We start from the raw sequence: 24,900 nt of genomic DNA on the forward strand, positions 1-24,900 counted from the left end.
TGGAATTCTGAATTTATCTCTCAATTCTGACTCTGACTGACGGAAAACAAGTTAACAAAAAGATTGAATCTTATATTTAGTGATAATATAACATATAATGAGAGATTTATGAGCAATTTTAAAGGCTGGTCATTTTTGCCCCGGAACACTAAATATTGTAAAGGAAAGCAAAATAAGAGAGATAGACAAACACATCTGCTGTACTAGAATTCAAAAAGCACCACAACTTTTAATTAGTGTTCAAATTTCCCCCTGTATTAAAGTCACATTTGTACACTCAAGAGTTCACACACAAAATACAGAGTCTTCTGGGAGAGAGAGAACAAGATTTAGAAAAATACAAAACACAAGGAGTAAACGACCTCTAAAAGCACGAAACACAGTCATAGGATTCAAACAAACTGAACCCCGAACATCCAGTGTCGATCCGTCGCTTCACGAGCGGCACGGTCAGTAAATCGAGGAAGATCATCAACTCACACCATTCATGATTCCAGAAAACCCAAACAAAGGGATCATCCTGAAAGTGTCCGGGTCAGTGGGAAGGTCGGAGGCTGATGCTGTGCGGCTCATCGTGGACCAGAAGCCCGTTCACAATAACTGGAGATTTAATATTCGTTTCTAACTAAGAGAATAGCAGAGGAATGATAAAAACATTGACAGACAATCAGAACCCATCCTATGAAAGCCCACTTCTGCCACATAAGGGGAAAAAAAGTTAAAAACTATGAGATGAAAAGTCAATTGTGACATAAAAAGTTGAAATTATGACATAGTCAATTATGAGGTAAAAAGTCTAAATTATTACTTAATTATTGACATACAAAGTCATAATTCTATGATAAAGTTAAAATTGACAGTCAAAATAATGAGATATGTCAATATAATGACAAAAATTTAATTGACATACCAAGTCATAATTATGAGACAAATAGTTGAAATTATGACATACTAAGTGATAATGAGATAAAGTCGAAACTAAGCCGTGACTTAGAATGTCTTCAGTCAATTTCGACTCAGTGTGTCATTATGAGTTTTTAAGTAATTATTTAGACTTTTCATCTTATAATTATGACTTACGAAAGCATGTTCTTCATGTGGAGGGAATGTGCTTTCATACCGTCCTGCTCTGAAGAGCTCGAGCATTTCACTATCGTGCATTAATGCACTGATACAGTTCTGGATATAGTTCTGGTTGAACGGGCAGTTTGAAGAGGAGAACAAACACACACAACAACACATGGAGAAATGCACCGCGACCGAGAGTTTACGAGAACACAACACGAATATAAGAGTCCGTACAGGAGCATGTGTGTGTGACAGACGGAGCAGGAGAGTGTATCAGCACAATCACACACACTAGTGATGCAGATGCAGGATTACACGTTTCCAACTGCTTTAGGGATGCTTATTTCCACCATGGAATAAAAATATAAAAAGCTAATTAAGATTTTTTTATCTTGCCATTCTGAATTTATATTTTAAAATTCTGACTTTTTTCCGGAATTCTGAGTTTAAATCTCGCAATTCAGATTTTTTTTTCTGGAATTTAAAGTTTAAATCTTGGAATTCTAACTTTTTTCTGGAATTCTGAGTGTAAATCTCGCAATTTTGATTTTTTTTTCTGGAATTTAAAGTTTAAATCTTGGAATTCTATCTTTTTTCTGGAATTCTGAGTTTAAATCTTGCCATTTTGATTTTTTTCTGGAATTCTAAATTTAAATCTTGCGATTTTGATTTTTTTTTCTGGAATTTTAAGTTTAAATCTTGGAATTCTAACTTTTTTCTGGAATTCTAAGTTTAAATCTTGGAATTCTAACTTTTTTCTGGAATTCTAAGTTTAAATCTTGCAATTTTGATTTTTTTTCCTGGAATTTTAATTTTAAATCTTGGAATTCTAACTTTTTTTTTGGAATTCTGAGTGTAAATCTCGCAATTCTGACCTTTTTTTCCAGAATTCTGAGTTTAAATCTTGCAATTGTGACTTTCTTTCCAGAATTCTGAGTTTATATCTTGCAATTCTGACCTTTTTTTCCAGAATTCTGAGTTTAAATCTTGCAATTGTGACTTTCTTTCCAGAATTCTGAGTTTATATCTTGCAATTCTAACTTTTTTCTGGAATTCTAAGTTTAAATCTCGCAATTTAGATTTTTTTTTCTTCTGGAATTCTAAGTTTAAATCTTGCAATTTTGATTTTTTTTCTGGAATTTTAAGTTTAAATCTTGCAATTTTGATTTTTTTTCTGGAATTTTAAGTTTAAATCTTGGAATTCTATCTTTTTTCTGGAATTCTGAGTGTAAATCTCGCAATTCGGACTTTTTTTTCGCAATTGGAATCTCGCAATTTTTCGCAATTGAATCTCGCAATTCTGAATTCTCTTTTTCCCAGAATTCTGACTTTACCTCATTCTCAGAAGAAAAGAAATCTGAGAAAAAGTCTGAATTGTGAAAAATAAAATCCTAGAATTCCTAGAAAAATGCCAGTACTGCGAGATTAAAAAGTCGCAATTACATGGCAGAAACAAGCTTCCACACTACAGACTGCCAGCCGAGAGTCATTAATTCAGCGAGAGAGAGAGAGAGAGGAAGAGAGAGAGAGAGTCAGTCCAATAACAGACGAGTAAACTGCATTTATTTCTGATTGGACTGTAGTCTTAATCATGTGATTGGACATGACTGAGCTTCATCTGATTGGCTGCAGGAAGCCGATAGTGTGTTTGCTGGGCTCACTTCTCTTTCTCTTTATTCACTATTAAAAATATATATATATATATAAATATATATATTATAGTATGTCAATCACAGAAATAACAGATCTGAGCCTGATTAAAGCTCATCTGAGTTCATCTGGAGTTCTTCATTGCACCGCGGCCTGAGTGTGTGTGTTCCAGCGACTGAGTATGTGTGTTCCAGCAACTGTGTGTGTGTGTTCCAGCGACTGTGTGTGTGTTCCAGCGACTGAGTATGTGTGTTCCAGCAACTGTGTGTGTGTGTTCCAGCGACTGAGTGTGTGTTCCAGCGACTGAGTGTGTGTTCCAGCGACTGAGTGTGTGTGTGTTCCAGCGACGAGTGTGTGTGTTTCAGCGACTGTGTGTGTGTGTGTGTGTGTGTTCCAGCGACTGTGTGTGTGTGTGTGTGTTCCAGCAACAAGTGTGTGTGTGTGTGTGTGTGTGTGTGTTCCAGCGACTGAGTGTGTGTGTGTGTGTGTGTGTGTGTTCCAGCGACTGAGTGTGTGTGTTCCAGCGACTGTGTGTGTGTGTGTGTGTGTGTTCCAGCGACTGTGTGTGTGTGTGTGTGTGTGTTCCAGCAACAAGTGTGTGTGTGTGTGTGTGTGTGTGTGTGTGTGTGTTCCAGCGACGAGTGTGTGTGTTCCAGCGACTGAGTGTGTGTTCCAGCGACTGTGTGTCTGTGTGTTCCAGCGACTGAAACATCTGAACGGTTACTGTACACTACACGTCTCTGCGCTGGACTCTTCTCTCGCTTCCTCAAGGCTTTTATCCGGAGGGATCCTGTCCTGATCATCCGGAGGGAATAGACTCAGTCTGAGGCCCATCAGCAGATCCAGGCCGTCGCTGGGAGGAAGATTCTCCAGATAGTACTGAGGCGCCAGCTCCACCAACCTACAACACACACGAGACCAGATTAAACCAGCTTAAAGGAGGAGTTCACTCTAAAATGAAAATTAGCCCATGATTTACTCTCCCTCAACTCATCCTAGGTGTATATGACACTCTTCTATCAGACGAACACCATTAGAGTTATGAAAAATGTCCTGGCTCTTCCCAGCTTTATAATGGCTGTGGATTGCCGTTTCTGTTTTGAAGTCCATAAAAGTGCATCTATCCATCATAAAAGTGCATCTATCCATGATAAAAGTGGATAGATGCACTTTTATGGACTTCAAAACAGAAACAGTCATTCACTGCCATTATAAAGCTGGGAAGAGCCAGGACATTTATTAATATAACTCTGATTGTGTTCGTCTGATAGAAGAGTGTCATATACACCTAGGATGAGTTGAGGGAGAGTAAATCATGGGCTAACTTTCATTTTAAAGTGAACTCCTGCTTTTAAGCACTCACAGACAGGGATCAGGGATTTGATGCGATCACACTCACATTTGAGGGTGAATCTCGGATACGATGCAGATGCAGTTGTCGTGTGAGATGGTGAAGTCGTGGTAAAGCACCCAGCCGGGCGGGTCGGGTCGAGGCCGGCGACAGCGGTACGAGGAGAACGGGTGGAGGTGAGACACGTGCCGGTGTGTGAGCAGCAGATAGTTCCCCGAGCCGTCCACGTCATGAGCAACCTGAGGATCAAACACACCGGGGACTCAAAACTGATCATCTCAGCGCAATCATTAACCAATCAGAATCAACTATCCCAGACAGAAACATAGTGTCGGCCCAGATCCGGCCCACGTTAACTCCAGTCACACTTGTAACTAAACTCTACAGTGGCTGTCTACAGGAACATCTGTCAGCCAATCAGAATCCAGTGCTTTAGCTATTCAACCGGCTCACTATGAGCGCGTGCGTTTACCTTCAGGAAGAATCCCGATATCAGAGCTCTCTTTATATTAGTGCTGTTGTCCTGGCAACCGAAGGCGGGCGGAGAGACGGGCAACTCGATTCGCTGCATCACCTCCAGTAGCTCCGCCCTAATCACCACAGCCAATCGCAACGCAGAGGCGTTCAGGAAGTTCGTCCTGCACCAGACCTCATCTTCATTATCTGAGGACACAGACACAAGCTGACCCAAACCGCTCACTCGCTCACTATATAGTGTGTGGCATTTGAGTGCACTACATCTGCAAGAGTGAACGAAAGGAAGCGAGTGAATCCGGACACTGACGTTTACACTGTGCGTCGCAGAAACGGCTTCGTCACACGTACTGATAAAACTCCTTTTATCTTACATTACTTAAATAATCTTAAATAATATTAACAATAACAATCATAATGACTTTATTTTGTAATTAGTAGAAAAAAACCCCTAAAACTAGCATGAAATAAATGTTAAAGCAGAAATCAGAAAGCTGTAAAGTAATCTCTGGTTTAAACTCGTTTAAACTCCGTCCTCTCCGCATTGCATTGTGGGAGATAGTGCTTCAGCAAGTGTACATCAAATGTACACTCGAATTCAGAGAGGATTGTGGGTAAAAGTAGTGAAGGAATGTAGGGAATGATGTCGTTCACTCAGAATTCGGACACCACTACAAAATGGCCGACCTAGTGCACTATATAGTGTATAGGGAGCGGTTTCGGACACTTCAGTTTCTGGTGATCCGGTGTGATGATGTCACTCACGCTGCAGATATGCGTTGTAGACGTTGATGAGGGTCATGTGATCTCCCTCGGGATGAAGCAAGAGTCGTCTGTGTGTCGAAGCCGCCTCTTCTTTTCCAGCCGGAGGCGTTATGAAGCACGGCGGAGCTGGAAGTCATCAAACACACACTAAACACTAGGGTTGGGAATCGAAAATCTAATACTTGAGGTCAGGAATCAGATACTTGTTATGCAATTAAAATTTCGATTCCTCTTATCGATTCCTTTGTGAGAATTTCAATATGACTTTAAACCATTCAAGCGTGAGAGACTCTTCATGTGTATCAGTATATTGGGCAGCTCTTAAAGTGACAGCAGCCTAATATTCCTGCTCTATAATAACTCTAATATTCCCGCTCTATAATAACTCTAATATTCCCGCTCTATAATAACGCTAATATTCCCGCTCTATAATAACGCTAATATTCCCGCTCTATAATAACGCTAATATTCCCGCTCTATAATAACGCTAATATTCCTCTCTATAATAACACTAATATTCCCGCTCTATAATAACTCTAATATTCCCGCTCTATAATAACTCTAATATTCCCGCTCTATAATAACGCTAATATTCCCGCTCTATAATAACGCTAATATTCCCGCTCTATAATAACGCTAATATTCCTCTCTATAATAACGCTAATATTCCTGCTCTATAATAACTCTAATATTCCCGCTCTATAATAACTCTAATATTCCCGCTCTATATTAACGCTAATATTCCCGCTCTATAATAACGCTAATATTCCCGCTCTATAATAACGCTAATATTCCCGCTCTATAATAACGCTAATATTCCCGCTCTATAATAACGCTAATATTCCTCTCTATAATAACGCTAATATTCCCGCTCTATAATAACTCTAATATTCCCGCTCTATAATAACTCTAATATTCCCGCTCTATAATAACGCTAATATTCCCGCTCTATAATAACGCTAATATTCCTCTCTATAATAACACTAATATTCCCGCTCTATAATAACTCTAATATTCCCGCTCTATAATAACTCTAATATTCCCGCTCTATAATAACGCTAATATTCCCGCTCTATAATAACGCTAATATTCCCGCTCTATAATAACGCTAATATTCCCGCTCTATAATAACGCTAATATTCCCGCTCTATAATAACGCTAATATTCCTCTCTATAATAACACTAATATTCCCGCTCTATAATAACTCTAATATTCCCGCTCTATAATAACTCTAATATTCCCGCTCTATAATAACGCTAATATTCCCGCTCTATAATAACGCTAATATTCCCGCTCTATAATAACGCTAATATTCCTCTCTATAATAACGCTAATATTCCCGCTCTATAATAACTCTAATATTCCCGCTCTATAATAACTCTAATATTCCCGCTCTATAATAACTCTAATATTCCCGCTCTATAATAACTCTAATATTCCCGCTCTATAATAACGCTAATATTCCCGCTCTAAAATAACGCTAATATTCCCGCTCTATAATAACGCTAATATTCCCGCTCTATAATAACGCTAATATTCCCGCTCTATAATAACGCTAATATTCCTCTCTATAATAACACTAATATTCCCGCTCTATAATAACTCTAATATTCCCGCTCTATAATAACTCTAATATTCCCGCTCTATAATAACATTAATATTCCCGCTCTATAATAACGCTAATATTCCTCTCTATAATAACACTAATATTCCCGCTCTATAATAACTCTAATATTCCCGCTCTATAATAACTCTAATATTCCTCTCTATAATAACACTAATATTCCCGCTCTATAATAACTCTAATATTCCCGCTCTATAATAACGCTAATATTCCCGCTCTATAATAACGCTAATATTCCTGCTCTAAAATAACGCTAATATTCCTCTCTATAATAACTCTAATATTCCCGCTCTATAATAACGCTAATATTCCTCTCTATAATAACACTAATATTCCCGCTCTATAATAACTCTAATATTCCCGCTCTATAATAACGCTAATATTCCCGCTCTATAATAACGCTAATATTCCTGCTCTAAAATAACGCTAATATTCCTCTCTATAATAACGCTAATATTCCCGCTCTATAATAACTCTAATATTCCCGCTCTATAATAACTCTAATATTCCCGCTCTATAATAACGCTAATATTCCCGCTCTATAATAACGCTAATATTCCCGCTCTATAATAACGCTAATATTCCCGCTCTATAATAACACTAATATTCCCGCTCTATAATAACACTAATATTCCCGCTCTATAATAACACTAATATTCCTGCCGTCTCTATAATAACACTAATATTCCTGCCGTCTCTATAATAACACTAATATTCCCGCTCTATAACACTAATATTCCCGCTCTATAATAACACTAATATTCCCGCTCTATAATAACACTAATATTCCCGCTCTATAATAACACTAATATTCCCGCTCTATAATAACTCTAATATTCCCGCTCTATAATAACACTAATATTCCCGCTCTATAATAACACTAATATTCCCGCTCTATAATAACACTAATATTCCTCTCTATAATAACACTAATATTCCGGCCGTCTCTATAATAACGCTAACATTCCCGCTCTATAATAACTCTAATATTCCCGCTCTATAATAACACTAATATTCCTCTCTATAATAACACTAATATTCCCGCTCTATAATAACACTAATATTCCCGCTCTATAATAACACTAATATTCCTCTCTATAATAACACTAATATTCCTGCCGTCTCTATAATAACGCTAACATTCCCGCTCTATAATAACTCTAATATTCCCGCTCTATAATAACACTAATATTCCTCTCTATAATAACACTAATATTCCCGCTCTATAATAACACTAATATTCCCGCTCTATAATAACACTAATATTCCCGCTCTATAATAACACTAATATTCCCGCTCTATAATAACACTAATATTCCTCTCTATAATAACACTAATATTCCCGCTCTATAATAACGCTAATATTCCCGCTCTAATAACGCTAATATTCCCTCTCTATAATAACTCTAATATTCCCTCTCTATAATAACACTAATATTCCCTCTCTATAACACTAATATTCCCGCTCTATAATAACTCTAATATTCCCTCTCTATAATAACACTAATATTCCCGCTCTATAATAACTCTAATATTCCCTCTCTATAATAACGCTAATATTCCCTCTCTATAATAACTCTAATATTCCTTCTCTATAATAACACTAATATTCCCTCTCTATAACACTAATATTCCCGCTCTATAATAACACTAACATTCCCGCTCTATAATAACGCTAATATTCCTCTCTATAATAACACTAATATTCCCGCTCTGTAATAACACTAATATTCCTGCTCTATAATAACGCTAACATTCCCGCTCTATAATAACACTAATATTCCTCTCTATAATTACACTAATATTCCCGCTCTATAATAACGCTAACATTCCCGCTCTATAATAACACTAATATTCCTCTCTATAATAACACTAATATTCCCGCTCTGTAATAACACTAATATTCCTGCTCTATAATAACACTAATATTCCCGCTCTATAATAACGCTAACATTCCCGCTCTATAATAACACTAATATTCCCGCTCTATAATAACACTAATATTCCTCTCTATAATAACACTAATATTCCCGCTCTACAATAACTCTAATATTCCCGCTCTATAATAACACTAATATTCCCGCTCTACAATAACACTGATATTCCTGCTCTATAATAACACTAATATTCCTCTCTATAATAACACTAATATTCCCGCTCTATAATAACTCTAATATTCCCGCTCTACAATAACACTAATATTCCCGCTCTACAATAACACTGATATTCCCGCTCTACAATAACTCTAATATTCCCGCTCTACAATAACTCTAATATTCCCGCTCTATAATAATCGTATCTTTGTTCAGTTGTGTCTATTTGTTGCGATTGCTAATTTTTTGTTTGTTCTTTTGTAATGACTGAGTGTTTACTGGTCTTTAATAATGCTTTATATTAGTTTATATCAGTTCTGCTAGTTGTTCTTCTATGGTGTTTTTAATCCACAGGCAAACGCTGTGTAAGTGTTCTTTAGCCTGATGATTTCTGTTCATGATATTCAGACACAGTTGTTTTGCAATAAGACTAAATGTGAATGATATCCAAGTAATTTTTTTACCTTATTGGAATTGAATTTAGGAATCGATTAGCAGAGTCGAAATAGGAATCGGAATCGTTCAAATTCAAAGAGACCCGACCCCGCTAGAGACACTTGTGTGTGTGAATCAGTCCTCTAGCGTGAGAGATGTGTACCGGTCAGCATGGCAGCGACGGTCAGGAGCTCGTTCACGCAGTCGAACTCGCAGGACGCGATCAGAGCTTTAGCTAACGGCGGCTCCAGCGGAAGCTCAGACATGATGATTCCCACCTCCGACAGATTCCCGTCGTCGTCCAGAGCCGCCAGATAATCCAGATCCTCCAGCGCCTGCATCAGCGCCTCAGGAGCTGCACACACACACACACACACACACACACATATTTATTTAGCGCCTTTCCAGGACTCAAGGACGCTTAAAGGGATAGTTCACCCATAAATGACAATTAGCCCATGATTTCCTCTCCCTCAACTCATCCTAGGTGTATATGACACTCTTCTGTCAGACGAACACGATCAGAGTTATATTAATAAATGTCCTGCTCTTCCCAGCTTTATAATGGCAGTGAATTGCAACCGCGTTCATCGTTACGTTGTGCGTCAAGTTCCAGTGTTTCTCTCGTGGCGTACGGCGATGCGTTCGGTCGTCTGATGGAAGCTGGTTATTTTACTCGATAAAGTTTTAAATATGGATGTTTTTCTTACACAAACGCATCGCTTCACTTCAGAAGGCCTTTATTAACCCCTGGAGAACCGCGTCGAGGACTTTAATCATGGATGGATGCACTTTAATGGACTTCCAAAAATATATACCCATTCACTGCCATTATAAAGCTGGGAAGAGCAGGACATTTATTAATATAACTCTGATTGTGTTCGTCTGATAGAAGAGTGTCATATACACCTAGGATGAGTTGAGGGAGAGTAAATCATGGGCTAATTTACATTTTTGGGTGAACTATCCCTTTAAGGAACCAATAATTACGGGATTATTTTTGTCAACGACATTTTTTCACAGACGAAAACGAGACGATAACTGGTTTTGAATCACAAAAACTAAAATCTATTGACATTTTCGTCAACGAATAAGAACTAGACGAAGATGTTCGGTAGGGATGATTTGGGAAGAGAACTGATGTGTGTGTGGTAGATGCGCACGACTGAACTGTCACGTGCTGATCAAGACGGTGGGACACGGGTCGGCATGCGTTTGACACACACACACACACACACACACACCCCTGAAGCGTGCAGGCGTACACATAGACAGCTATACAGCGGGTCCTGAACTGAGCTCTCTTTAGCGTCTGAATGGACAATACACACAACATTATGTCTAAATGTCAGTTTTGGAGAGTATTCTCGTAAACACAGTGGGTTATGTCTTCACAGTCGGTAAACACAGTCGGTTATGTCTTCACAGTCGGTAAACACAGTCGGTTATGTCTTCACAGTCGGTAAACACAGTGGGTTATGTCTTCACAGAACGTAAACACTGAGAATATGGCATGCGGATCCGCACACTCGGTCTTAAAGTGACAGTGCGTAATAAACCTAATGCCGTCTGTGCACTTGATATTAATCAAACAACTAAAGAAAAAGAGAAAAGCATTCACTGCTCTTTAATAGCTTTAATAAGGATTCATAATATTTAATATATACAAATAAATATATCTGCTTTAAAGAATAAAGAATGATGTGTGCAAGTTGTTATAAAGAATGCATGTATCAATTATTGAAAAGGAGAAGTGGTTTTATTTAATTTTGAGATGTTTTTAAAGTCACAGTAGTTAAATCTGTGTCTGTATTGCACGTTCAAACTTTTCAGTCATTCATATTAACAGGTTAATAGATGTTTTCTCCGGGAGTAAATCATGGGTTTGGAAATTTTAGGAAACTCTACTGTAGATTTAGTCGACTAAAATCGTATTGTATTTTGTCGATTAAAAAAAACTGCACTAAAACATAAAACAATTCAGATGACTAAAATATGACTAAAACTAAATCTACATTTGCTGTCAGAGTGAACACAGGTGTGAGATCTGGATCTCTGATAAACCTGTATATGTGGGTTTTAGACACGACTATAGAACGCGACGAGTGAGTAAAGCTCAACTCTTTTTAGCTTGTCCACACACACATTTCCTGAAAAAAACTGCTTTCTCGAGGTTCTGTTGCTGGAATATGGTTCCAATAAACATACGAAAAGTAAAAGCACGTCTGTATTTAGAAGACACTGATGTGTGATGCTGTGTGTGTGGTGGATGTGTGTGTGATGCTGTGTGTGTGATGCTGTGTGTGTGCTGTTGTGTGTGTGATGCTGTGTGTGTGATGCTGTGTGTGTGATGCTGTGTGTGTGATGCTGTGTGTGTGTGGTGATGTGTGTGTGATGTTGTGTGTGTGATGCTGTGTGTGTGATGCTGTGTGTGTGATGTTGTGTGTGTGATGCTGTGTGTGTGATGCTGTGTGTGTGGTGATGTGTGTGTGGTGATGTGTGTGTGATGTTGTGTGTGTGATGCTGTGTGTGTGATGCTGTGTGTGTGGTGATGTGTGTGTGATGTTGTGTGTGTGATGCTGTGTGTGTGATGTTGTGTGTGTGGTGATGTGTGTGTGGTGATGTGTGTGTGATGTTGTGTGTGTGATGCTGTGTGTGTGATGTTGTGTGTGTGGTGATGTGTGTGTGATGTTGTGTGTGTGATGCTGTGTGTGTGGTGATGTGTGTGTGATGCTGTGTGTGTGATGTTGTGTGTGTGATGCTGTGTGTGTGTGATGCTGTGTGTGTGATGCTGTGTGTGTGATGCTATGTGTGTGATGCTGTGTGTGTGGTGATGTGTGTGTGATGCTGTGTGTGTGATGCTGTGTGTGTGATGCTATGTGTGTGATGCTGTGTGTGTGGTGATGTGTGTGTGATGCTGTGTGTGTGGTGATGCTGTGTGTGTGATGCTGTGTGTGTGGTGATGTGTGTGTGATGCTGTGTGTGTGATGTTGTGTGTGTGATGTTGTGTGTGTGATGTTGTGTGTGTGATGCTGTGTGTGTGGTGATGTGTGTGTGATGCTGTGTGTGTGGTGATGTTGTGTGTGTGATGCTGTGTGTGTGGTGATGTGTGTGTGATGCTGTGTGTGTGATGTTGTGTGTGTGATGCTGTGTGTGTGTGATGCTGTGTGTGTGATGCTGTGTGTGTGATGCTATGTGTGTGATGCTGTGTGTGTGGTGATGCTGTGTGTGTGATGCTGTGTGTGTGGTGATGTGTGTGTGATGCTGTGTGTGTGATGCTGTGTGTGTGATGTTGTGTGTGTGATGTTGTGTGTGTGATGTGTGTGTGATGTTGTGTGTGTGATGTGCTGCTACTGCGAAGATGTACAGTTTGATGATTTGATTAGTGTAATTATTTCTTGGTTGTATGTTATCTGTATGTTTTGTCTTGTATGGCTGTGCGGAGCCCAGGATGATCAGCACCCACTGGGGATCCGGATGAAGGATACAGGATGAAGCTCTCACCCGGCCGGTCCAGGAACTTGCACTGGCCCATGTCTGCGATGTCCAGCCTCTTGAGGAGCAGCACCAGGTGACTGAGGTTCGCTTCGGCCACCGCTGGACACCGGGACGCAGGCATCTCCTCGTACATCAGCTGAGAGTACAGGCGGAAACACACACCTGCGGACACAACACACACCTTCACATGACCGGTCAACTCAATCACATGACCAATCAATCACATGACCGATCAGCTCAATCACATGACCGATCAGCTCAATCACATGACCGGTCAACTCAATCACATGACCGATCAGCTCAATCACATGACCAATCAATCACATGACCAATCAATCACATGACCGATCAGCTCAATCACATGACCGATCAGCTCAATCACATGACCAATCAATCACATGACCGATCAGCTCAATCACATGACCGGTCAACTCAATCACATGACCGATCAGCTCAATCACATGACCGGTCAACTCAATCACATGACCGATCAGCTCAATCACATGACCGGTCAACTCAATCACATGACCGATCAGCTCAATCACATGACCAATCAATCACATGACCAATCAATCACATGACCGATCAGCTCAATCACATGACCAATCAATCACATGACCGATCAGCTCAATCACATGACCGATCAGCTCAATCACATGACCAATCAATCACATGACCGATCAGCTCAATCACATGACCGGTCAACTCAATCACATGACCGATCAGCTCAATCACATGACCGATCAGCTCAATCACATGACCAATCAATCACATGACCAATCAATCACATGACTGGTCAACTCAATCACATGACCGATGAACTCAATCACATGACCGATGAATGACTGATGAACTCAATCACATGACCGATGAATGACTGATGAACTCAACTGAACCGAGTCTGTGACGCATCTTTTTCGGCAACACTTGATCCATTAATACTAACACTTTATCTTCTATTCTATATCTATTTATATATATATATATATAAAGTACATGTACTGCGTCAGATTAAACTGGGAAGGGTCACAGCACTTGCATATTGTTATCTACTGTTAGTTTCACTGCTTCTGTTGTTCTGTAAGTCGCTTTGGATAAAAGCGTCTGCTAAATGAATAAATGTAAATGTAAACATCAGACTTCCTTTTAATCATATTTGAAATAAATACAGTTAGGGTTGGGTATAAAAAGCTTATATTGATATATTTTCTATACAGTGACAGTGAATGGGACTGAACGACTAAGCACCACAGAAGCACATATGGACCATTATGATGCGTTTGTGTCTTTTTTATTTTTTTATTCCAAAGACGAATGCTATTGTTTGTACAGAGTTTGCATTTTTTACATTCCCTCCCCAACCAACCCAGAACAAACGGCCTTAGATGATGTTTATTAACAGTAATGGTCTTTTGCGTCTTTTGAAAGCTTCAGTTTCATTATGCTATTTTATACGTCCCTAATTTCGTTTTAATTTCTCCTAAAACAGGTTTAAATGGATTCAAGGCCAAAAAACACTAATTTCTTCAACTTTAATTCATAATCTCCACTGCAGCGTCAGCTCTTTCCTCTCAGTGTCTGAAACGCTTCCATCGAGGATTCAGTCTCTCTAAGCCCCGCCTCTCTGAGAGCTGCTCTGCTCTGATTGGTCAGATGACCCAGTCTGCTGTGATTGGTCAGAAAGCAAACGCTCATTATCATATCTGAATCTCAGCTCTTGATCACAGTGATACGAACAGTAACGATGGCGTGGGTTTCACCGTATCAATCTCAGAAAACAGCGTCTTCTCGACACGAACACCACGAACCAAACTCTTCCAGTCTCAGATACACTACAGTGTTTGAGGGCGGGGCTAAGAGACGCCGCTCAGCCAATCAAGACCAGAGGTGGACATTATGCAAATTAGTTACAACCCTACGCAGGTTCAACAGGAAGTGAGACTGAATTACTGACTCGTTTCAGTTCAGAATCACTTCTTTCTTTTAGGAGATTTTCGTGCACTTTGATTGTTGAAACTTTGCAGAGCTTTTACATTCACAAACAGCTTTATTACACACTGCATGAAAGATAATATCCAAAAAATAATACTAATGGGGCACTTTAATAAGGGTGTGTATTTACCCACCGGGCAGGTTGCTGTTGACCCTGCGGGCTCGAGCGTCGGCCTGCTGTCTGCTGATTGGCTGCTGAAGCTGTGAATCCGCTCGGATCTGAGGGTTGTAGATCTGTGCAGGAACAGCTGTGTGAACAACACCGAACGCCACAAACACGCGAACTCTGACCTCCACTAGGGCTGGCAAATACAAATTCGAATTTCGAATATTCGTCAAATAAAAAATAAAAAAACTGCATTCGAATGTAAAAACCGTGCATTTGAATGTTTGGTGTGTCGAGAGGCGCGAGACATGAGGATGACGTCACTGACGCGGTGTGTGTGTGTTAGCTAACCCAGTATAACTAATCTGAACAATGGAGAGAAAAGTCTCTTCCTGCTGACGAACACACTCTCAGTTGGAGGAATCGTGCAACGACACACTTGATCAAACCTGCACATCGGTCAGAGCTGAGTGTGTGTGTGTGTGTGTGTGTGTGTGTGTGTGTGTGTGAAAGCGCTCAGCACTCGCTCAGATCAAGAGCGTCTGGTGTGTGTGATGATCTATATGTAGATGTAGTGAGTAGAAGTGAGTGTGTGTGTGTGTGTGTGTGTGTGTGTGTGTGTGAAAGCGCTCAGCACTCGCTCAGATCAAGAGCATCTGGTGTGTGTGATGATCAATATGTAGATGTAGTGAGTAGAAGTGTGTGTGTGTGTGTGTGTGTGTGTGTGTGTGTGTGTGTGTGTGTGTGAGAAAGCGCTCAGCACTCGCTCAGATCAAGAGCGTCTGGTGTGTGTGATGATCAATATGTAGATGTAGTGAGTAGAAGTGTGTGTGTGAGTGTGTGTGTGTGTGTGTGTGTGTGTGTGTGGGTGTGTGTGTGTGTGTGTGTGTGTGTGAGAAAGCGCTCAGCACTCGCTCAGATCAAGAGCGTCTGGTGTTTGTGATGATCTATATGTAGATGTAGTGAGTAGAAGTGTGTGTGTGTGTGTGTGTGTGTGTGTGAAAGCGCTCAGCACTCGCTCAGATCAAGAGCGTCTGGTGTGTGTGATGATCTATACGCTGTGTGTTGAAGTGTGTTTTCTCAGGTTACTGATGCACAAGCACAGTTTAACACACTATTGTAACCTAATTTTCCTTGCATGCACATTAAGGAAATTATATTTTATTTAAGAACAATTGTTTCAAAAGTTAATGCACTTTAAAAAGTGAATGTCGTTTCATTTCAATAAAAGATGCGATGCTTGATTTGGTTTATATTAGCTCGCGCGCGCCCTCTTGTGGACACAGGAGACAACACAGTGCTTTTTTCCTCTAACACCGAGTATTGCCTTTAGAATTCGAATTTTGCTGATATTTAAGAAAGAAATTCGAATTGAGCTTTTCAGCCACTTTGCCAGCCCTGATCTCCACACACTCACGGTCTTCAGCTGGACGCCGGTGTCGATGACGTATCGGACGTTACGGAGGGAGAACGAAGCCTCTCCTAAGACGTCGGTGAGAACGACCCTGCGTCTGTGAGCCGGATCCTCCTGCGCGTCCTCCTGCGAGTCCTCGGCGCTCTCGGGGTCGTAGAGCTCCTGCGACGAGCCTCCGCCGCCAGCGTGAAGCTCGATCACACGCAGAGACGACAGCTGAGAGCTCAGAGACACACACTCCTTCTCCAGCGCCGCTTGACACTCCTGGATCTCCTGACAACCACAACAACAGCCTGCTCAAATACACACCTCTGTCTCACTGTATCCCTCAAAACTCATCTTTGATCACCAAAATTACACATTTAAGTGTTTTTTCCTTGAAAAATAATGTCTTCGTGCCTTAAAATAGCTTGAATGTAACTCGACACCCATGCCTCATTTAGTATTCGCGGTTCTATGAATATGCAAATGAGCCCCGCCTCCACCCACTCACTCAGCTCAGAGATCCACTGGTTGACGATCACACGTTGATCTGATTGGTTACAAGGTAGTTTGTGACGTCAGAAACACCAGCGATTTCAAAGCGTGTTTTTGAGACGGTCTGGTTTTGATAGCAAACATCATCTTGTCCTCTGTAATAGTCTGAGTAATATAGATTAGTTTGCTCAGCTGACTCTGTGAATAACGCATGCAAAAGTACATTTTGCTTTAGGACGCTAACTTTTCAACAGCAAATCTATATTCAGTGCAAATGCAGCTTTACATCAGCTCAGTGAATCAGCAGCGCTTGAAGCTTCAGCGAGTGTCTCGGCAGAGAGAGCTCTGTTTGCTCGGGGACTGAAGAGGGCGCGACACTGTTGACAAAAGGAGTCCATGTTTGTGTGTGATTTACATAAGGAGATCAGTGGAGCACTGCAAACATGCCTGTGTCTGGTTTCCAGTCCAAATATCTACAAATTCTTAAATCAAGATGCATTTACTAGAGGAGTAACGATATTAAAGACACACACCTGAACACTAGGGAGAAACACTAGAACGTCTCCTTGCTCCCCCCTGCGGTGCAGATCCAGGATCATGTGACAGGAAGCGGTTGCTAGGTCACGTCCTGTGGGCGGGTCCCGGTACAGGATCTCGGCGCTGGAGGCTAGCGCGGGAACGCTGAGGTGAGGCACGCTCTCTCCCAGGAAGCTAGCGAAGGTGTGCGCGCTGGCGGGATCGGTTAGCACTAGCACCCGTAGCTCGCGGCGCTGCTGGCACACGTCCCGCAGGAGCCCTAGCAAAACATCCGTGGAAACCGTGCGCTCCTGAGCCTCGTCGATCACCAGCACCCCGTACTGACGCAGAAGAGGGTCTGACATCATTTCCTCCAGCAAGAGCGAGTCCGTCACGAACCTGCAGGTTTACAGCACAAGCGTCACTACTGGTGCTCTCACGCCACGCTTGACCGACTCTATTCATTTATCTATTGGCACTTGCTGAACACACACAAAACACGGACATGATTCCAACAGGTTTAATGGTTCTGAAAAAAATAGTCACTCTTGTGATCCTCGCAGTCAAAAATGAATGAATGGATTATTAATACAGCATAAATATAATTCAGTACCATAAAATCCCCTAAAAATACAAAATATTAAATAAAAAACATTATCGAACTAAAATATAGTACATTAATTTCATTGAATTTTTTTTTTATTTCTGTCATTTATGAATTTTTGACCTTTGTACTGCAGGATGGTGTCCAGGGTGTGTGTGTGTGTGTGTGTGTGTACCTCAGTATAGTGTCGGGGGTGCACCCGTCCTCGTGTGGGACCCTGTATCCGACCTCTAACCCCAGACTAGGGTGTGTGTGTGTGTGTGTGTGTGTGTGTGTGTGTACCTCAGTATAGTGTCGGGGGTGCACCCGTCCTCGTGTGGGACCCTGTATCCGACCTCTAACCCCAGACTAGGGTGTGTGTGTGTGTGTGTGTGTGTGTGTGTGTGTACCTCAGTATAGTGTCGGGGGTGCACCCGTCCTCGTGTGGGACCCTGTATCCGACCTCTAACCCCAGACTAGGGTGTGTGTGTGTGTGTGTGTGTGTGTGTGTACCTCAGTATAGTGTCGGGGGTGCACCCGTCCTCGTGTGGGACCCTGTATCCGACCTCTAACCCCAGACTAGGGTGTGTGTGTGTGTGTGTGTGTGTGTGTGTGTGTACCTCAGTATAGTGTCGGGGGTGCACCCGTCCTCGTGTGGGACCCTGTATCCGACCTCTAACCCCAGACTCAGGTCCATCTCATCCGCCACTCTGAGTGCTAGACTGGAAGCGGCCGCCGCGTACGGCTGAGAACAACACACCAGACCCTGAGAGAACTCGTGCGACAGAGCGTACTCCACACACCACTGAGGAACCTGCACACACACACACACACACACACACGAGACAAAGAGCCACGTCAGAGAACAGAAATAGAACACAACAGTAGAACACAATACAACAGAATCAAACAAAACTAGGCTAAAAATAGAATAGAACAGAACAGAATGGAACTAAATAAAACCATAGGACAGAATAAAATAGAATAGAACAGAACAGAATTGAATAAAACCATAGAATAGAATAGAATAGAACAGAACAGAACAGAACAGAATGGAACTAAATAAAACCATAGAACAGAATAGAATAGAATAGAATGGAATTGAATAAAACCATAGAATAGAATAGAATAGAATAGAATAGAATAGAATAGAACAGAATAGAACAGAATGGAACTGAATAAAACCATAGAATAGAATAGAATAGAATAGAATAGAACAGAATGGAATTGAATAAAACCATAGAATAGAATAGAATAGAATAGAATAGAATAGAATAGAATAGAATGGAATTGAATAAAACCATAGAATAGAATAGAACGGAATTGAATAAAACCATAGAATAGAATAGAATAGAATAGAATAGAATAGAATAGAACAGAATGGAATTGAATAAAACCATAGAATAGAATAGAATAGAACAGAATGGAATTGAATAAAACCATAGAATAGAATAGAATAGAATAGAATAGAATAAAACCATAGAATAGAATAGAACAGAACGGAATTGAATAAAACCATAGAATAGAATAGAATAGAACAGAACAGAACAGAATGGAATTGAATAAAACCATAGAATAGAATAGAATAGAATAGAATAGAACAGAATAGAACAGAATGGAATTGAATAAAACCATAGAATAGAATAGAATAGAACAGAATGGAATGGAATTGAATAAAACCATAGAATAGAATAGAATAGAATAGAATAGAATAGAATAGAATAGAACAGACTGGAATTGAATAAAACCATAGAATAGAATAGAACAGAATAGAACAGAATGGAATTGAATAAAACCATAGAATAGAATAGAATAGAACAGAATAGAACAGAATGGAATTGAATAAAACCATAGAATAGAATAGAATAGAATAGAACAGAATGGAATGGAATGGAATTGAATAAAACCATAGAATAGAATAGAATAGAATAGAATAGAATAGAATAGAAAAGATTGGGATGGAACAGAACAGATAGGTGGATAGATCAATACAGTACAAAGAACATCAAAAAAAATAATTAGGATGTTGGAAAATAACCATGTCTTTTCTGTTAAACAAATGCTTTTTAATCTTCGCTGTTGCTTCAATGCAAATGAACAAGCGCGCCGTTATTTGTTGCGTAGTGACGTGTGTGTTCAAGTTAGCCAGATATGAGCAGATTCTGCGCAATACGCTGTATTTAATATATCATGATGACTCACGAGTATTTGTGCTAAATCTGTGCAGATTTGACTTACACACGAACTTCCCCAGCAAAGTGAGTAAACATTATAACATCTGGTGGGTGTTAATTTCAAACCCTGATGGGGAATCAGTGTGTGTGTGATGTGGATGAGCTGTGCTCCACCTGTGTGCTCTTCCCCGAGCCTCCATCCGCGCTCAGCACGATCATACTGTGCTCCTCCATGTGCTCCAGCAAACTGAACTTCAGGCTCCACACGGGCAGCGTCTTCCTCTCCTCCAGGAGACTGTAGTATCGGGAGGAGAACGGCAGCCCGTCGTACGGGTTCACCTCCAGATCGGCCAGGTCCTCGTCCGCTCTCTCGCCCTCCTCCTCCTCCTCCAGGTCTCCGGACAGCAGAGACGAGATGGAGAGATCGTCCCGGCCCGAGAGAACAGGAGCTTTCGGGGCCGAGGACATGATGAACGTGAACGGGCCGCTGACGGAGCCCTGAGGTACGCCGCTAATCTGAATCACCTACACAGAAGAAATCAACAGGAGCTTCATTTGATATCAGGCATGTAAGCATACATCAGCACATCTTTCCCTCGCGGGTCAAAATGACCCGAAGCCCTAAAATTATACTTTTTTTTTCCAGAAAGCTTATTTTATTTCATTTTGATTATATTCTTTCTATTTTTTTATGTAATTTTTTTGGAGATTTTTTTACTTTATTTACCTTTAAATTACTAGATTTGATCAATAAATAATATGCATGCAAGCAAACATCAGTAAATATTAACCCTCAAATGTAACACATCTTTCCCTCGTGGGTCAAAATGAACTGAAGCCCTAAATTTATACTTAATTTTTATTTATTTATTTCAGAAAGCTTATTTGATTACATTTTAATCATATTTTTCTATTTTTTTAATAAAAATGTTTGGGAGATTTTTTGTTGTTGCTTTATTTACCTTTAAATTACAAGATTTGATCAATAAATAATTTGCATGCAAGCAAACATCAGTAAGTATTAACAATCATGTGTGCCACTACTAGGTTTCCAGAAGCGTAGGGTTAGGGTTAGGGTTAGGGTTAGCTACCCCTGCGATGGTGGTTAACTCCTTAACTAGCTTTAGGTTACCGCGAGTGCTACAGACAGACCAAGGCACTCATTTTACATCGAAAACATTCGTGCAGGTTTACATGAACTAGGGATAAAACATCAAACTTCCAGTGCGCATCACATAGAATCACAGGTTTGCCTTGAAAGATTCCATCAGACTTTGAAGTTCATGATTACGACCTATTGTGTACAAACAGGAAATAGTTTTTTTTTTCTAATGTAATATTTCATTGTAAAATTTAAAAGAGTATTTAAGAAAAATATAAAACATTAGCTTCAAGCGACTCAAACTCAAAGCAGAGGAAGAGATCATGAGCGGCTCGCGTGTGAATGAACACAGTGCCGCGCTTCACCCTGAAATACGTGCATATATTTATTTAATTAAATCACAGCCTTTGCCATTTTATAATCGCACTAAGTGATAATCACAATCTCAGTTTTATTTCTGATTAATCGTGCAGCTCTAATACTTGCTGGATAATGCACAATTTCTTTCAGACTAGGAACAGCTGAACAACTCTTTCTCGCAACAGCGAGTGCGAATGAAGTCGAGAACAGCCGCTGGAGCTCGCAGTAACTCTACACACGTCAGGAATCCAGCACATGTCCTCCAGCAACTCAGACTAATGCACAACACAGGCTTCACTGCATTGAGTAAAAGGACACACACTCCTGTTTCCCTCAGTCCCTGTGTCACACGCTATCAGAACTGCTACTCGCACAATATGAGAGCGGTCTCGGGTTAGAAAGACAGTATCTGATTAGACATGCAGTAGAATTATAATATAAATGAATTATGCTACAGCACTACAACACGAGATACGTGATGTGATGTTTGAACAAGGCACTGATGCATTTGCTTAACTTTTGGGAGGAACTAACCACGTGACACGCCACTAATGCAACAGAACAAAAAAATAAAAGGTTATTGAGGCTGGGTTATATTATATTATTATTATCATCTCACTATTAAAAACTTTTTTTTTATTCACAATTGCACAAACTGCCAAATGCGAGAAAAAAGTGAGATAAAAAGTTGCAATTGTCTTTTTTATCTTTTATTCCGTATCAGAAACAAGCTTTCATGGGTTTATTCTGTGTGAGAATATGAGTGATGTGTTTTTCAGTGATATTGAGGTCAGATTAAAGGCATCATCATCAACAAAAGAACACAAACAACAGGGTAAAGCATACAAAATAACCACTAAACCTAAACATATCAGTGCTTTACATTATTTACAGAGATCACACCGTGAACATGATCTTATTTGTGCTTATTGAAAATAAAATAACGACTGACTTCATTTGTTTTTTGATTCAAAAACAACCATGATAAACACTGTGATATAGCATTAGGATTAAATCAAAATTGGTATAACAGTGTAATTATTTTAAATGTAATGTTTTGCATGATATGATGAATAATTTCAGACGCGTTTGCTTTAAATGTGCATAATGACCGTGTATCAGCTGACAGTCAGAGATCAGACGACGACAACACAGGTGAAAAGGACAAAAACAAAGCAGAACGAGAGGAAAACACATTTACCTGAAGCACATTTCCCCCTCAGATCCGTCAGACTAACCCGATGAGAAATAAAACGACATTAATGAGAGAATGTACCGCGTTAATGTACGTTACGTTACAACCATCGACTCGCGATGACACGAAATATCATATAATGTCCTTCAGGGGATATAGAAAATGTATAACGAAATGATTGGAAGTCGACCTGAGGCTGTTTTAATGCGATATTACGATATCATTCGTGACTGTTGATGGTATTTCATCGCCAGAGAGCGAAACTCCGCCGCCATGTTGAATCTCTCACTCTCACCTCACTGGCCGCGTCTCAAACCCCGCTCGGCCGCTGCCTAGGCAACACGGGCCTGCGTCACGTGCCTATGACACGCGCCACTGACGCTGCGCACTGGGTAGGGCCCTCGAGAGGGGTTGAGACGCAGCCTCGCGCTCACCGGGCAGGTGGAGCTGAAACCTGAAGCAGATCATAGAGATATAAGAGAAGGGTGGAGACCGACACACTACTAATACATGAATGAATGAATGTGCAATGAAGAAAACAACTAACCAAAGTAAATAGGTCAATGTATGATTGTGAATTACGTTTAGAAACATTAAAATAAACCGACGTTCAATACGTGATTACTACAGTGTCCCAAAAAAACAAACAGAGAATCAAAGCCCCAAACTCACACTACTGGTTGTGTCAGAAGCTGACATGATGGACCCTAAAGGTCAGACTGTGACTAGTGAATTATGAAACATAAAATAAATTGACGTTCAATATGTGATTACTAGGAGTGTCACAATATAGTTCACCCAATGTATAGTTCACCCAAAATAAAATAACAGAAAAAAAAAAAAAAGCTTTCAGAGTTTAGTGTCAGAACTACATTAAACTACTATACTATATAATGTTGAATATAATGTATAATAATGCAATGGGGGGATATTTATGGCTCCTAATAAAGCCAAATGTCTTATTAAAGAGTGCAAGCATATTCGTCTAAAATAATTCTGTATTTTCAGCTTCAGAATCATGAATATTGTTATTCTGGTGTCTCTATTGTCCTGTGCTTTGGGTCAAAAGCCTATTCATTTACACACTCAATGTAACACCAAATTTAGCATTTAATCAACAGTACATTTTTTGTTAACCTTTTACCATATGTCTTGGAGTATCGCAATAATACCGTATCGTGAGTTCAGCGTCGTGATATGTATCGAATCGTGACATGAGGGTATCGTCACACCCCTAGTGATTACTAGTGTCCCAAAAATACAAACAGTCCCAAAGCCCCAAACTCACACTACTGGTTGTGTCAGAAGCTGATATGATGGACCCGAGACTGGGACTAGCCCCATTAGCCCCTGCTGGTAGAGACTGTAATTACACCATGTGTCTAATCAGTGTTGACATGATGTCATCTTCCTGCAGGTCCAGAGTGATCAGTCACATGACATTTATCGCCACATAAAAATCACTGATGTGTTTGTGTAGAAACAGAAGCTTGTTACTTGTTACTGTGTCCACGTGAAACACATTAAGACAAAATAGCATTAGCAAAAAGTGTCTGGTGTATTAAAGTCCCCGCAAAGTCAATAATTGTATCCCTTAAAACTCACCTTTGATGAAATGCCTTAAAATATCTTGAATGTAACTCAACACCCTTGCCTCATTTAGTATGCGCGGTTCTATGAATATGCAAATCAGCCCCGCCTCCACTCACTCACTCAGCTCAGAGATCCACTGGTTGACGATCACACGTTGATCTGATTGGTTACAAGGTAGTTTGTGACGTCAGAAACACCAGCGATTTCAAAGCGTGTTTTTGAGACTGTCTTTGGTTCACTGCAGTTTAAGGAGGAAATACTCAGCAATGGAGTCGACTTATGAATTTACACATGGTTTGTCTTAAACATAGACTGTAAAAAATATGGACAAAGCGTCTGTGACGTCACCCATAGACTTTCTGAAGAACGGTTTTGAAGCCGTTTATGGGGGGTATGGGCGGCGCCATCTTGGAAAATCTTGGGAAATCC

At 40.2% G+C, this 24,900-nt stretch overlaps 1 protein-coding gene across 1 annotated transcript; it reads right to left on the bottom strand.

The window, feature by feature from the left end:
- Nucleotides 1–204: 204 nt before the first annotated feature.
- dqx1 (DEAQ box RNA-dependent ATPase 1) lies at nucleotides 205–23,172 on the bottom strand. Its single transcript, XM_084114483.1, has 12 exons — nucleotides 22,885–23,172; nucleotides 20,396–20,746; nucleotides 18,668–18,861; nucleotides 17,482–17,863; nucleotides 16,475–16,744; nucleotides 15,086–15,185; nucleotides 12,966–13,121; nucleotides 9,625–9,816; nucleotides 5,309–5,434; nucleotides 4,542–4,732; nucleotides 4,118–4,308; nucleotides 205–3,619 (listed from the first exon to the last, which is right to left on the bottom strand). The coding sequence occupies exons 2-12, from the start codon at nucleotides 20,687–20,689 to the stop codon at nucleotides 3,439–3,441; spliced, it is 2,277 nt and encodes a 758-aa protein (XP_083970609.1). The 5' UTR covers nucleotides 20,690–20,746; nucleotides 22,885–23,172; the 3' UTR covers nucleotides 205–3,438.
- Nucleotides 23,173–24,900: the final 1,728 nt, after the last annotated feature.

This window comes from Abramis brama, assembly GCF_963993115.1.
Source record: "Abramis brama genome assembly, chromosome: 5".
In the NCBI taxonomy this organism is placed as follows: Eukaryota; Metazoa; Chordata; class Actinopteri; order Cypriniformes; family Leuciscidae; genus Abramis; species Abramis brama.